The sequence below is a fragment of the Pelecanus crispus genome, chromosome 15 (genome assembly GCF_030463565.1).
Source record: "Pelecanus crispus isolate bPelCri1 chromosome 15, bPelCri1.pri, whole genome shotgun sequence".
In the NCBI taxonomy this organism is placed as follows: Eukaryota; Metazoa; Chordata; class Aves; order Pelecaniformes; family Pelecanidae; genus Pelecanus; species Pelecanus crispus.
In genome coordinates, this window is record NC_134657.1 from 8,761,396 (window position 1) to 8,775,367 (window position 13,972).

General features: G+C 43.8%; 1 protein-coding gene across 2 annotated transcripts in view; it reads right to left on the bottom strand.

Annotated features, from left to right (window-relative positions):
• The window catches only part of MMEL1 (membrane metalloendopeptidase like 1), a 29,029-nt gene extending 20,039 nt beyond the window's left edge, over window positions 1-8,990 (bottom strand). The window contains exons 1-2 of one of the 2 annotated variants that reach the window (XM_075721550.1): window positions 8,827-8,990; window positions 705-764 (exon numbers count right to left, since the gene is read on the bottom strand). In XM_075721550.1, coding sequence (XP_075577665.1) covers window positions 705-764; window positions 8,827-8,980 — 214 coding nt within the window. In that variant the 5' untranslated portion in view covers window positions 8,981-8,990. The remainder of the gene's footprint in view (window positions 1-704; window positions 765-8,826) is intronic. The other variant, XM_075721551.1, reaches the window with a different exon arrangement.
• Window positions 8,991-13,972: the final 4,982 nt, after the last annotated feature.

Here is a 13,972-nt window from a genome sequence, read left to right on the forward strand (position 1 = left end):
TCATTCTCATGTATCATAATACAGATTGCAAAGGATCCTATTTGCTGCTTAAGAATGCAAGGAAGCATCTGGCAGCAGACGCTTGCACTGCAGTTGTACTGCTTTCCAGAGGCAGCCCCTGACCGGTAGAGCAATTCTCAGCACCTCAGAGGCATGAGCGTGCTGCCCCGTGCTCCGCCTGGGGCCCCACCTTAGCTACCCACCTGCGAAGCCAGTGTTTCCAGGTGCCTTACCTCTCTTGAGGTGTACAACTAGATGCCAAAAATCAGAAGGTGAATAGCCCCACGTGCAGAATGCATTCTCTTTGAGAGAAAATTCAGTCTAAGGAGATTCTTATTGTACTTCTATAGACGGTGTTGGTCAATCGCGTCCTAGCGGCTCGGAGAGCCGGAGAACTCTTGACCACAGTGGCAACTTTACCGTACTACTTCCTTATCAATGACACTCTTGGTGACAAAGAAAGTATACAATGGAGAAGAACAGGGGGGTTTGCTCAGTGTTTACACGTGGAACTGTATTTGAGGGCAGCTGTACTTGCTGCCTTTGACAGTAATAGCAATGTGCACCTAGCCCAAGGGGAAATTTCATTCCTTTTCAACTTCTTCAGCCTTAAAAGCCTGAACTGTTGGTTAGTCAAGTTCAGTAGAACTAACAGCATGTAACACATCACCTCTGCGACAATCACCCATGGTAACAGCCATTACCTGCTGTAACGCATCCAGGTGTGGTACATATGTTGCCTGAATTGGTGCCATAGTGAGTGCCTGCAGGGACAGGAATAAAGAAAGCAGATGGAGTTAGTTGTTTTGGAAAGAAATTGCTACCAATGCCACTCGCCAGCAGCCCAGCCTCAGCGACAGCTCTGTTTTAGTTTTAGAGCAAGCCAAGTGAGTATTAGTGCCAGTAAAAGATACCAAATGACGACGGTGAAGAAATCCCTTATCTGCAGATTTAGGGAAGCAGTATTACAACAGTCTTGACAGTGAGTTTTAACTCTCCTGGAAGGAGAATAAGACCACTTTTTTTTTTTTTTAACCCGCTAACAGTCTCCACAGTCTTTCTGACACATACTGAAAGTATGAGATCCCTTTCTAGACAATCTACTAAGATGCTTTGAGCATCTGAGCTTTTTCATGATCTTCAAAGTCACCGCAACTGAAAGGTTTAAACAAGGAACAAAAAGTCTGTAGCTGGATTACTGCTTTCACACTCTTTTTAGTCAAAGAGCAAATTTAAGAAATTATTTTTACTTCTGCAGTGGGGCAGGGGGTGAGGTGGGTAACAGACCTGTGTTTGGGGAAAATTTCAGACATGCCCTTTAAGGTTATTCCTTGCTGTTCAGCAGAGAGGTTGCTCCCTAATCAGTAATGTTTAGGGCTGATGAAATGGTGTATAATGAAGGAGACTGTGGACCTATGCTCAAGTCTGTGTTTTGCCTTTGAGATGAGCCTGGAAGAGTCCAGTGGAGTCATTATCAGTTATCTCAATGCATCTTGGTATTCCCAAGTAGCAGATCTGAGTACGTGTAGTACAAACTGTGCTAAAAGCTAATGGGTGTACTAGCATCAGCTGTTTCAGTTGTGACGTGAGACACCTCTCTAGTAAAATATGAATTTTGTTCCATTAAGACCTTGGCTCAGCCCTGTTGATCGCTCTCCTTGGTAGTCTGAAAGCAATCAAACTTAGGAATTCTGGGGACCTTCATGACCTGCTGGTTTCAGCCTGCAGAAAAGGAGCAATGAGTGAAGGGACAAGGAATTTGAGATGGAGCACAGGCAATGAAACCTTAGCAGAAGCATCTTGCTGTGATTTCTAAAAGAGAAGAAAATTATGTGTGCCTCTGCATGGGGAAATGGGTCTGTATGCTCGTTCCAGCAGAAGCTGGGAAGTGTTACTCTCGGCTATTAATTTTCTATTTTTGACCACTTCGTCGTGGTTTGTGAAATTCTTCCAGTGAAGATGATCCACAACAAGCCTGGCACTTCTAAGGCATCAGTGGTGAGCAGAAACTGGAACTGGAGGGGTCCCTAGCTCTTACTGCGTGGTGCTCCGCACTAGCTCTACCGCTCTGCGTTTCACGGCAGCGATTACAGAGGGTCTTGATGTGGACTCAGAGCTGTAAGCTCTGCTGCAGGCTTACACTGAAGCCTTTGTACATGAACACAGAACTTTTTATGCTGAATACTAAAGTGAGAGTGTTTGTGATGCTGGTTGTGTCACTCTTGTGTGCCGTTCACTACAGAACTGGAACGGGAGCTATCTGAGCGCCCCACTCTGAGTGGAGTGGCCTTGGCCCTGGGCACAAGAAAACCAATTTTGCTGTTTTAATGTCCCATTTGTGAAACTGGACTAGCTTAGTGTCTACTTATGTTAAACAGGCAGCTACTTGGTTCCACACTGGAAAACAAAAACTTGATACCCTCACTTTCCAACAGGATTAGCCATGTTTTTAAACTTTTTTTTTTGATCCTTATGCTAGGCTGCTTGTGGAAAAGAGTTACTAAAAAAATTCCTTCCAACGAAAACAAGCGTTTTACATGAGAGCAAACAAGATTACAGTAATTCAGATAAAATAAAACAGTAGGGAAGAAAAGAGGGCTTTGAAGTTCATCAGTGGAAGCAACATAAAAAGCCCCCACTGTGATTTGGAATGTAACATTCAGGGTTCAGCCGAGTGGCGTCGTGCTGTGTGGGAGTAGATCTGCATTAGAATAACTGTGCGGCTTATTATAGTTTACTGTCTAGCAATCTGAACATGGGATGAGCAAAACACATGTAACAATGTGAAGCTTCACATAAAGGGGTTGAGCACCCCCTTTTTTTTTTTTTACTGGGTGAAGCTAAGCCCAATTTTTGGAGTTTCCTAAACTCTCTAATATTTTTTTTAAAAATTAAATTAATAAAACCCCCTAATATTTTAATAAACCCTAATAAGTTAATAAAAAACCCCAGCCCAGGGTATTTCCAAGAAAAAAAAATTCTTTTGGGGAAAAGAAACTAGTAGTTCAAAGGCATATGGAAATTTTCCATAAAGGAGAAAAAGCAATGGGCAAGGTGAGAAAGAGATAACTGCACTACAAGTATGCTGTGTTTCTCTCATCGTTTCTCAGGGACCAGGCAGGACTCAAATGAAGCCTTTTTCTTCTTTTTTTTTTCTTTTCTTTTTTTTTTTTTTAATCAAAGCTCCTCTCTTTAATATAACCTGACAATGTCTAACTTCAGTTTCCGGAACCCAACTGCTTTCAACAAGATTCTAACTCCCCACATTCAAAAAAGCCCTTGTGATTGTGAAAATGTAATTGAGCTGTGTAAGCAGGGAAGCCAAATCTGTTTTGAAACCTTGGTTGCACACTCGGGGCTCTGAAGCTCTGCCACAAAACCAGATAATTAGAAATGGCTGGTGAGGGGCTCTCAGTTTACTTCTAAAAGTGGCTCCTTTGTTTTTCTATCAATTATCTCTTTTATGCCTCAGTACCATTCCTGACAAAGAACCGAGCCAACCTGACTCTGTGTGAGATCTGACCAACGCTGCCCTGCTGTACTTTGCAATGCATTTGTTGGGTCTCTGCTCACTTGACTGAGGCTCTGTCTGCTGCACCTCTTGAACTTCAAATCACTAGAAGCAAATGTAAAATGCACCTTCTAAAGCCGCAGCTAGACAACTCCATGTACTTCATTTTCTCAAACTACTTCGCTAAAAACAACGGCCCACGTTCTCAGTATAAATATAGGTATTTCTCTCTATATTTCTTTTTCCTCCCTGGTTAAATATCGCTGACAGATTGAGCTAGAATGACAAGAGACTTCTCCTTTGACATCTGTGGACAAAGACGGCTGCAAGCACAGACGTGGGAGGGACAACCTGCGTTAATGTTCTACGAAGCATAAAGGTTGAAACAGATTTCTAGCAGGATTCAGATGGATGTGATGGGAAATTTCAGAAATGTAAAATCGCAAGTGGGACATGGGCTCACATTTGACAATAATGTAAGGCATGAAGATAGTGATTTGTAGCAGAGGAGAATTGGCACAGGTTGTTCAGCTCTGAATCCCCTGTTCCCCCTGCCGCACAGAAAGTGAACGCACCAGTGGAAGGGTCTGTGGGGAATTGATACCTGTTTCCTCCTATCAAACCTTACCTCCCACTTGTCTTCTCCCACAGCCAAGTTCATCTAGGATCTAGCTGCTTACAACATTTTTTTTTTTCTTTTTAGAACGAATCACTGCATTTTCCTACCTCTTTCTGAGATCCCCTTTCTTGGGTATACCTTTTAAAATTATCAAAGAGGGATGTCAAAAGAACAGAAATGGGCCAGGAAGATTTCATCACTGGAACTGCTTTGTGCAGTACTAAGTTTCCTCATGACTCTCGAAATTCACAACCTCCACAGTATTACCCTTGCATTTACTTCATTAAGAAAGTCATACGCTTGCTCTGTTGATACTCTCGTAAGTAGAAATGAGCCACTGAACCCTCTGCAGACTGCGGGCTTTCCTCGCTTTCAGTCTGACCTGAGCACCATCAGAGAACTGGTAAGGGAAGGTAAGCTTTAACAGAGCTAGTAGAATGACCTTAGCTGTGGGACTTCCAGATGGAAGAAAATGGGGGAAAATAAGCCCTTGACACTGCTTCAGAGGTCAACTGCTCACCTGAAAAATGGCAGAGCTGGGACGAGCTTCTGACCCCACTGGATTCACTCCAGAGAATTCTGTTGTCTTAATGTGACTCTCCAAGCAGCCAGTGAGCAGTATTACGCTTACTGGTCAGCAGCAGCGTGTAAGAATAACTGCCGAGATCTGCAGAGCGCTGGAGTCCTCCTCAGCAGCTCATCTTTGAATGACAGCTTTTTAGAACACAGGTTGCTTTTCACAGCCTTATTGAGGTTCCTTTTTAGACAGCAAAAGTGAAGCAAATAATTCTGTGCAGTCTCTGAAGCACGCGGTTTGTGTTTAGTGTTTTCCCGCTGTGTGTTTTGCGGCCCCCAGATGGCTGGGGATGGCACACGTTGGAACAATTAGATCCACCGTTGCCATCAGGCAGTCAAGCGTGAGCTTTACCTTTCAGCACCTTATCTATTCCTGACACAGATCTCATCTGCAGAACGCTGTCAGCGCTGCAGACTGCCTTTGTCGCTGTTACAACAGCGAATTGGTCGCAACAGATAGCGCGGTTGCCAAATTTAGCTTTTCTTCCTCTGAGAAGGCTGTCTATACCAGATGTCAGTGTCTTCAAATGGACTCCATAACGCAAGTGTTTGGTTTTTACTCCACGTTTCTTACGATTTCTTACCTATAGCTTATCTATAAGCATGGCTGAGACAGAATTTCATATGAGAATCTGCAAACTATCTGCCCACTTCTGCAGCCCTGTATGGCCTGTCTCTCCAGTCGCGCTTTGCAGTCATGTAGCCCCATCTGAGCAGAACTGAGAAGAGTCTGGCCACCCAAATGTCATTTTTTCGTGACTTTTGTGTTCACTGCCACTTCTTTAAATTCTCCACCTCCTTTGAGTAGACGCCTCATTAATGAACACTCACGAAGTCAGAGAATGACTAGGCATCAGTCTGGGCGACAAGCCAGGTCTCGGCCACAACCTTTTCTTAGCGTGCCAGTGACCAGTTTAGATACGGCCCCCAGACAGCAGGTTCTTGCAAATCTATTATTCAAGTGCACGTTAATCACGCTCACAGCATAGGAAATGCCGGAGCCTAACATGGCTTTTTGACATCCACTCCCAGAACAGGGTGTTGCTTAGTCCAAGTGTTGTATTTCTCTTTGTTTGTGGCCTGCCTAGAAGGGTAGAGTGTAGGTGCACAAGCGTGCCCTCCAGCTTTGCAACGGCCTGTGTAATGGATGTGAATAGTCACAACCTGTGGGGATGCAGAGACAACAAAAAACCCTACCTGTGAATCTTAATTCTGAGAAACCCTACAAACTTGGAAGCCAGAAAGTGAATAAAATATCAGTTAAACCGATAACGTGATTTCTGAGCGGTCAGGACCAGCAAGTAGGTGAGAATGGAAGTTGCTTGTAACGAAGTTGCCTGGAGAAGCCACTGACTGGGACTTGATGTGGCAGTTACAGTAAGTGTTGAAATGTTCTTCAGACTGTAACCTTTCCAACAAGTGATGAGATTTGGAGTTTAGTAAATATTTGTAGAACATAGCTGAGAAAGAGCTGTGGAAAGGCTGCAAAGATGTATGTGTGGGTGTGATAGAAAGATTGAGAGCGTGGTGCATTCAGATTCAAAACCGAATGACTTCAGTTCTGTCTGCTTCCCTTTCTGTGATCACCCAAATACTACTCTGCTAGTCTTACTATGTTTTCTTTTAGCTTATTTGGACAAGGCTTTGTGGGTACAAAAACTTCTTTGGATGTCGAAAATCCCCAAACTGCTTCTAGAACTATGTAACTGCATTGCTGTGATAGCTTCAGTGGTTTTGTTCTCTGGGTATATAAACAAAAATCAGTCAGTATTAACATGTATTGCTGGCATTACTGCTATAACCAGAGGCCTGTTCACGCACCACAATGCTCTTCTGCAAGCTATATACAAGCAGAACAAAAATACAGTCCCTGAACAACAAAGCCTACATATAACTTCATATATTAAAAAAGAGAGAACGTAAGGCAGGATGGGTAATCCTTTTAATTTTTCATTAGCTGAACAGAATTATTTTTCAGCAGGCTGTCCGGGTAGTGTCATTCTGATAAAGGATGTACAAAGATGAAGTGCTGAATCTGAATCTGCTCTTAGTAAACAATCCGGCGTCCCATGCACATTTCAAAATGAACATTTGAGTGAAATTAGAAATAAAAGAATCCCAAGGATAACATTCTTGGTTTTATCACAAGAATGCCGCTCAGCTATATTTTTTTCCTGTTGCTGTGGAGGGTTTATATTTACATTACAGAGCTTTGAGCAATAGGTGCTCTTCACTTGGTAGGCCTGAGAGACTTCAGCCTTTTGCCTGAGCACTGGGTATGGCCTTAGATCAAAACAGAACCAAGTGGAGTATTCGGACAAAACTTTTCAAGCCCAAAACCGTTCCTGTTCTGCAGGAACAGTCACTGGGGTTGCACTGAAGAGCTCTTGCTTTCCCAGTGTTGGACCCAAACAGTGCATATAGGCGCTCAGCTAAAGGATGTGTAGGCTAAAGTTCCTGCTGCTCAATTCCTCCCCGTGAATTACCGAAAGCTCGCGGCTGCTCCAGGGTACGACTGCATCCTGCTGCCTCCTGTTGCAGCAGTGCAACTACGTACACTTAAATGTAGGCTGAGAGGGAGCAGCTGACTCCTGGGCAGTGCTGAAAACACTCCTTTAAGGCGTGAGGAAACAGCGGGAGGAGCTGCACGCTGCACAGGACAAGCCGCGTATCAGCTCTGCAATCGCTTTGCTCTCCCAGTTTGCTCAGGAATGTCTCAATCCGGGAAACATTTCCAATGAGAGTTTAATTGCTGATACGAGCCTGCAAAATACTTAGATTTTGGACCTTTCATGAAAAAAAAATGTACTAGTTAGCACTTGCTTTGCCTGCACAGACTCTTCCCATGGGTTTGGATGAGACACCAACATCTGGGCAAATATTATGAATGCCTGAACCCAAGAAGCGAGGTGTAGAGCAGATTTCTCAAATCCTGTATGCATGCAAGCAACAAAATTCTGCATAGCTCAATATTTTGATACAGAAACTCCTACCCTAGGACCTAGCTTTGGGGAATTTTTTTTCCTTCTGTCTCCTGAGCTAACAGAATAGATGCAAGTAACTTGCTGATGACTATTATGTATACCAAATATTCAGAGATTTCATCTAACACTGGAACAAATGCTGGTAACATTCAATTTGCTGGTAGCAGGAGCAGTGAAGAATAAAAAGTCTTTACTCATGAATTTTTACTCAGAATTGTGCAGTGTTGTACTTACAAGTGCTGAAGAAAGCAGCTCACTGCAGGCAGGGGATGCAGAGACAATGTAAGGGGAAAACAAAGCCTTGCTTCAGTTTTGCTATTCATACTCCTTAGCTGTGCTAAGCTTCTCTGGTGTTTTAGCAAAGCTCTGAATCCAAGAGGCATTCATGGAAATGACAAACATGAGGCAGGTGCTGCTACCGGTCGTGTTGATTGCTTCCCAGAATCTTGAAATAGGACTTTGCATTTGGTGTGCTAGTGGAAAAACTTAGTTTTCTGAGTAAGCATGCTCTGCAGCTAACATATTTAGGCAAAGCACCTCAAAGTAATATGCCTCATCATCAGGTTCCTGGCGTGACATTTGCATGAAAGTCACTGAACCAAATCTCACCTAGAGATCCAATTGCTGCCTGATGTCATACTAAAAAAAGTCTCCCTTCCCTCAGCAGCACACTGGCTTTTTTTTTTTTTTTTAAGAAACAAAAAAAGCCTTCACATTGTAATAAGCAATCTCCCCTTTAGATCTGCTACGCAGCTGTTGCTTTATAATTCCTGGCAATATTGAATCTTGGCTCGGGCTTCTATAAGATAAGGAAATGTCAAGCATTACATGCAGATGCACATCTTCTCCTCTAAAACAGTGTAACATTTTTTTTACCTTTGTCAAAACAATGCTGAACTCAATAAAATGCACAGAATTAATTAAAAACATAGAATCTTACATCACGTAATTTAAAAATGAAATAAAATCCAACGTAATCCTCTCTGCATGCAGGAGGTTGGAACAAGGCAGAGACAGCCAGCTCCCTCTCAGAGGTGACCTCGCTGTCTCCCTGTGTTTTTGTTTTCATTTAGCTCTGCAAAAAGACTTGCATGTTGTTTGCAGGGGAAGAGGAGAATTTTTCACAGGTTCCTTACCTCTGCTGCTGGCATACAGGATCACCAGGGCGACCACTGCACAAGTCATGAGGAGCAGCAAGACAGCCAGACTGATTGCCACAAAGCTCCAGGATTTCTTCCCTGATTTTGTTGATTTTTCCACAATATCCATTTGACTTTCTGATTTCCCCATTATTGTAACTCTAAATTGAGGAGGGGAGGGTAAAAAAGAATTAACAGCACAGCTAAATCAATATAGGGCTAAATGCATGACAGGTCAGGGAGAAAAAGGAAGCAGAATAAAAGCAAAGATAGGTAAAGAAAACTTCCAAATTATTACATGTATTTGTCCATTTGATTGTCCACAGATTTGCCAACCTCATTCTCCATCTCCTGTGCCTACCAGATTGGCCACACGCGGGGTGTGCTGCCGGGGGCTCTTCTGGGCTGCACGACCCGAGGCTCTCAGCGGTGCAGTGTCAGAACTTCAGGAGCCTGCTTTCGGAAGTATGGAAAAGTCTCATGACCAGGTTGGGCAACTCCTTTCTCCCAAAGAGGGAAGGAGGGGAAAACCTGCCTCCTTGCACTCCCTGCTTCGGAAGCGTCTTGCTCTTTCCGGGAATCTTCCTCTTTTTCCTCTGTGGATACGAGTAGGTCTGCAGAGCTCTGTTAACAGCAGTAGAATCCAAAGAGAGCTCCTTCCAGGTGCGAGCGCCTTTGAGCTGTGTCTGCGCCGTCCTTAGCACAGACAGAGGGTTTGGGAAGTAGAAGGCTCCTAGAACGTGCGTCGGCTCCCAGGTCTGCAGGAGTTTGGGACCTCCAGCTTCTCAGCCTTCTCAGAGCCATGCTCAAACTTCGGAGCGCAGCCGTGTGCCGTTCCCAGCTCCAGGCAAATGCTCCTGGGCAGCAGCGGGAGGAGGGGTTGCATCGCAGCAGCAGACAGGGCTCTGCGCTCGCAGCCTGCGAGCAGCACGAGCTCCGCTCTGCTGCAGCTTCCCCCAAGTTTCCTCTGGCTTTCCTGAAATCTGCCGCCAGGTTATTTGGCTGCTGCGCTCACGGAAGGAGCGTGAAGTCAGAGGGGTGCAAACCTATTGAAACCCTCTGGCTCTGAGAGTGCTGGCAGCTTTTGGGTGCAATACAGGGGAACGGCTTCTTGCGTGAAGTCGCACCGATTTACAGATTGTTGCAGGCTGTGCACAGAATTCTTTTACGCTACTGCTTGGAAATCTATCTGGTAACAACTGGGAGACAGTAAAAGCAAGGGCAGAATAGGCATGTGATTTCCCTTGGCTTTTATTTTATTCTTTTCCAGAACTGACTTTGGAATGAGGGAGAAGCAGGTCGGTTCCCCCCTTCTGCCCCCCCCGCAGGCTGGTTTATTGAGCTAGTGGAACTCGCTGCCAAAGTTCACACTATATAAATTTTAAGGCTGGTACCTCTCTCGCCCCAAGCGCTTCACCAGCACCCCAAGTTCTGTGTGTATTCAGGGGGAAGCGCTGGACCAGAGCAGAGATTTCTCTGCGGCAGTCCTGTTTGCTGGGAACGTACGCGCAGAATGTTCCAAGAATGTGAACGCAGACCCGTTTCCGTGAACGGGGTAGGAGACGATGAATGCCATTTCTTCTGCCGAGAGTCTAAGCCTCCTCTTCTAGTCAGCGTTCTGCCTCAAAACCCCAGTGAGAATTTGCCTTTTATTTCAGAGTCATGTTACCTTAGGCTTCTGTCAAGTGTGAAGGCAGCTATTCTCATCCCACCATCTGAGGAGGAGTATAAGCACACAAAGATCCGAAATAAATCGATGCACTTGGAGATCCTGGGTGTCCATATGTGAAAACTAGCTACAGAAGGGAAGGTTGTTTGTACGGACAAAGCTATACATTTAATGATAAGTGACTTATTTCTGTTTGCAGGAAGTTCTACATCTAACAAAAGCTTAGTTTCCTATTTATGGCAATCCTCCTTGTTGCTGAGCAGTTTTAGTGTTACCTTACAGTGTAGCTGGCTCCGAGGAAGGTCTACCTGGTTAAGGTCCGTAACGCTGCAAGAGCCAAGTGCCTCACAGGATTTAATATAGTTACTCTTGTAACGTGGCTGTAAGATACGGAAGGGCATTATTCTGCCCATTTCACAGGTGGAGAACCAAGATGCCAAGAATCTAAGGGCTTTATTCCTTCTGCTTTCTATGCACGCCTGTTGTAGCCGCTGTGACTAACGCGGTCTCTGAGGCTGGGAACGCTATGAGTGACTCGGACTGCCCGCTACTCAGGGCGCAGACCCTAGCCCCCATGGCATCAAGAGATAAGAGGACTTACAAAGTCCTAAGCAACATCTGTAATAAATTATTTCAGCATGGCCCAAAGTGACTTAATTGCGGTCATACAGGAGCACCAAGAATGTAGATCTCTCTTGCGTCCCCAGAAAATTCATAGATTCCCTCAAAAAGCATTAACCTATCACAAAGAAATACTCTCTCTTTTTTTTTTTTTTTGTTTTTTTTTTACATTTTGGGAGGAAGTGGGAACCATATCAAGAATCTTTTCCTGTATCTCTAATGCCTTTGCTTCCTCGTAGAGCTGAGGGAAAGGTGCACTGTTTCCAATAGGAAGCACAAGGAACTTTGGCTGTAGCAATGGCATTGGCCTGCATTTTCTAAAGGTTATGTTAGGCCAGCCTGAACATTGGACTGGAAAGTCAGTAGTGGCAAATATTTTGTACTTCTTGTACTCTTGCAGGTTAGCGCTGCAATAAACTGCTTAGTATTTGTAACGAAAATACGTCCCTTGTCACTTCTCAGGCAGGTATCAGTGACAAATGGTTTAGGCAGTGCTGAGTCCGTGTGGGTTAGAGAACGTCAGAAAAGGGAGAAAATGGATTAGGAAGTTTATCGTGTTCCTTCAGGTCCTATTTTAATTTTTTTTTTTTTTACCTGTTTTCTAGACTAAGTCAGCATATAGGTGAGCAATAGCAGTGCACAACCCAAAGCAGTCATCCAGAAGTTTGCAGCAGTTGCAGAGAAGTAAAGGAAGTTTCTGACTATTAATACCATTTTCTAGTGGGAAAACTTGTTTTTATCCTCTTAAGATTCTAATTTAGACTGATTGGCAAACACAGCATATAATTTAAGCGTCTTAGGTTCATACGTTGTCTTTTCCAGGCACGTATAACCAGGTCAGTTGGAAGCCAACAGGATGTGCCTGCCGGCGAGGCAGAGCCAGGGCAGGCTGTGACCATCGGAGTGGCCCGTAATTGTTACAGCTAACGGACATCCCATCAGCCTGTGCTTCCAGACAACTAAATTGTAGAGAATATGCAGAAAGCGGATAATAAAATCCCATGTGCTGGACCTAAAGAAGCTGGAATTGTCATTGTTCTTGAGGTACTGGTGAAATAAACCACCGGGCACTTTTGTTGATGAAGTACACTGGGAAAATTTGATGTGGACATTGCTGAAGAGAATCCCTTGTACCTTTTAACTCAGAAAGAAATATTTTTTCCTTCTACTTGATGCATCTACTGGCAAATTCCGCCCCTAAGGAGGGCCAAGCAGAGCTAATATTAAAGGCAGTCAAGGGAGCTGTAATTATGTACGTGAGAGCAGAATTATGCCCTTAGTATAGACACGCTGAGGGTGGGAAGACTTGAATATTTTGTTACAGGACTTTCATGGGTGTGAGAGGATCTTGTGACATGATACTTTTCTGGTTTGTGCTGAAGTTTGTGAGGGGAGACATGAGCTATAAAATACTTATTGATAGACACAGAGATAGCAGTACTAGACAGTATGATTTTGATTTAAGAAGGATGTATCTTGTTTTGATTAGCTGTTTCTCTTCATGATGGGAAATCTGGTAACAAGTATTGCTGTGCTGTAAGACAGTTAAAAAAAAAGAAAAATAAAAAGAAAAGCGCTTCTCTTCTGTACGAGGAGAAGCACCAGCAACTGTAAAGGACATATTTGCAGAATCATTAATTTTGATTGTCTTGAGCAACTTTGTGTGGTCACTGAAATAGAGTCATCTGTCATTTTGACAGCTCTCCGCCAGTGCAGTGAGGTCCCCGTTCTGTTCATTGCTTCTAAGGGGAAAGACCTATTTTGGTTTCTGACACAGTCTCGGTATCACCTTGTAGCCTTTACGGCAAAGGAGATCTGATGATGCAAGGTGGAAGTGTGTGTGTGGGGGTTTGTTTGTTTTGTTTTTTCCTAAATCTCACATTCAACTAAGTTATTCACAAAATCTTTTCTTTCTGCAGTGCATTTAAACCAGAAATTGCTAAAAGTTCTTCAGTTCCTTTATACCCTAATGCAGAAACTGAGGCACAAGACAGTGCAGCCACTTGTCGAAGTTACAGTGGCAGTCGCTGCCTGCAGAACGTTTCATGTACCAGTCTTTCATCTGCTGCTCTAGTTCACAATCCAGTAGACTCTTATTTTACAAATTAGCTTAAAAAATGTAATCTCTATTTACAATAACGTGAGGATGAACAGCGATCTGGGGATTTCTTCTTCCAAGAAACTGAGAAACAGTCGGGGGTTTCAGTTTTTGGAAAACATGCTCTTTCCCCAAAGCAATGTAGATGCAAAACATATGAAGCAATGAGGCATTTGCTGTTTGTAGTGGGCTGCTTTGAAAGGATTTTTTCCTTTTTGCTTGCTTTGTAACTAAAGGAGGTTCTTCTGTTACTGGAATTTGGATTTGTAAAGAGCTTGCAATGGCAGGGTTGCAGTTTTGCCTGGGAGACTGCACTTGATTCAGGGCTGTGAATATTTTTGCTTTCATATTTCCCTTGGAGAATCTGGAATAACCACGGCTATACCTGGGACGCTGCACTGGGAGAAGATAGTATTCAAGGATACTGCTGCCTTTCTCAGAAGTTTGGTTGCTGTGTCTTAGTTGCCTACAATGTCAAATTGACCTTCAACTCTTCAGTTAGAAGGAATTGATTCTGAAAATAAAAACTTTGAAGGGTTATGCATTTTTTTTCTCTGCATATATTTGCTTTACCATCGGTGATGCGCACCTCAAAAACCCTGTGCTAGGATTATGTGATAATGTATTACCTAATTTAGTTCCCTGCCATCCTGAGGTTTTGCACAGGCTTCCCTCGGTGCTGACTATGACCTTCTCCCAACAACTTATTCAGGTTGCACTAAGACACTTGGTTGTGTTTAGTATTGATGTGATTG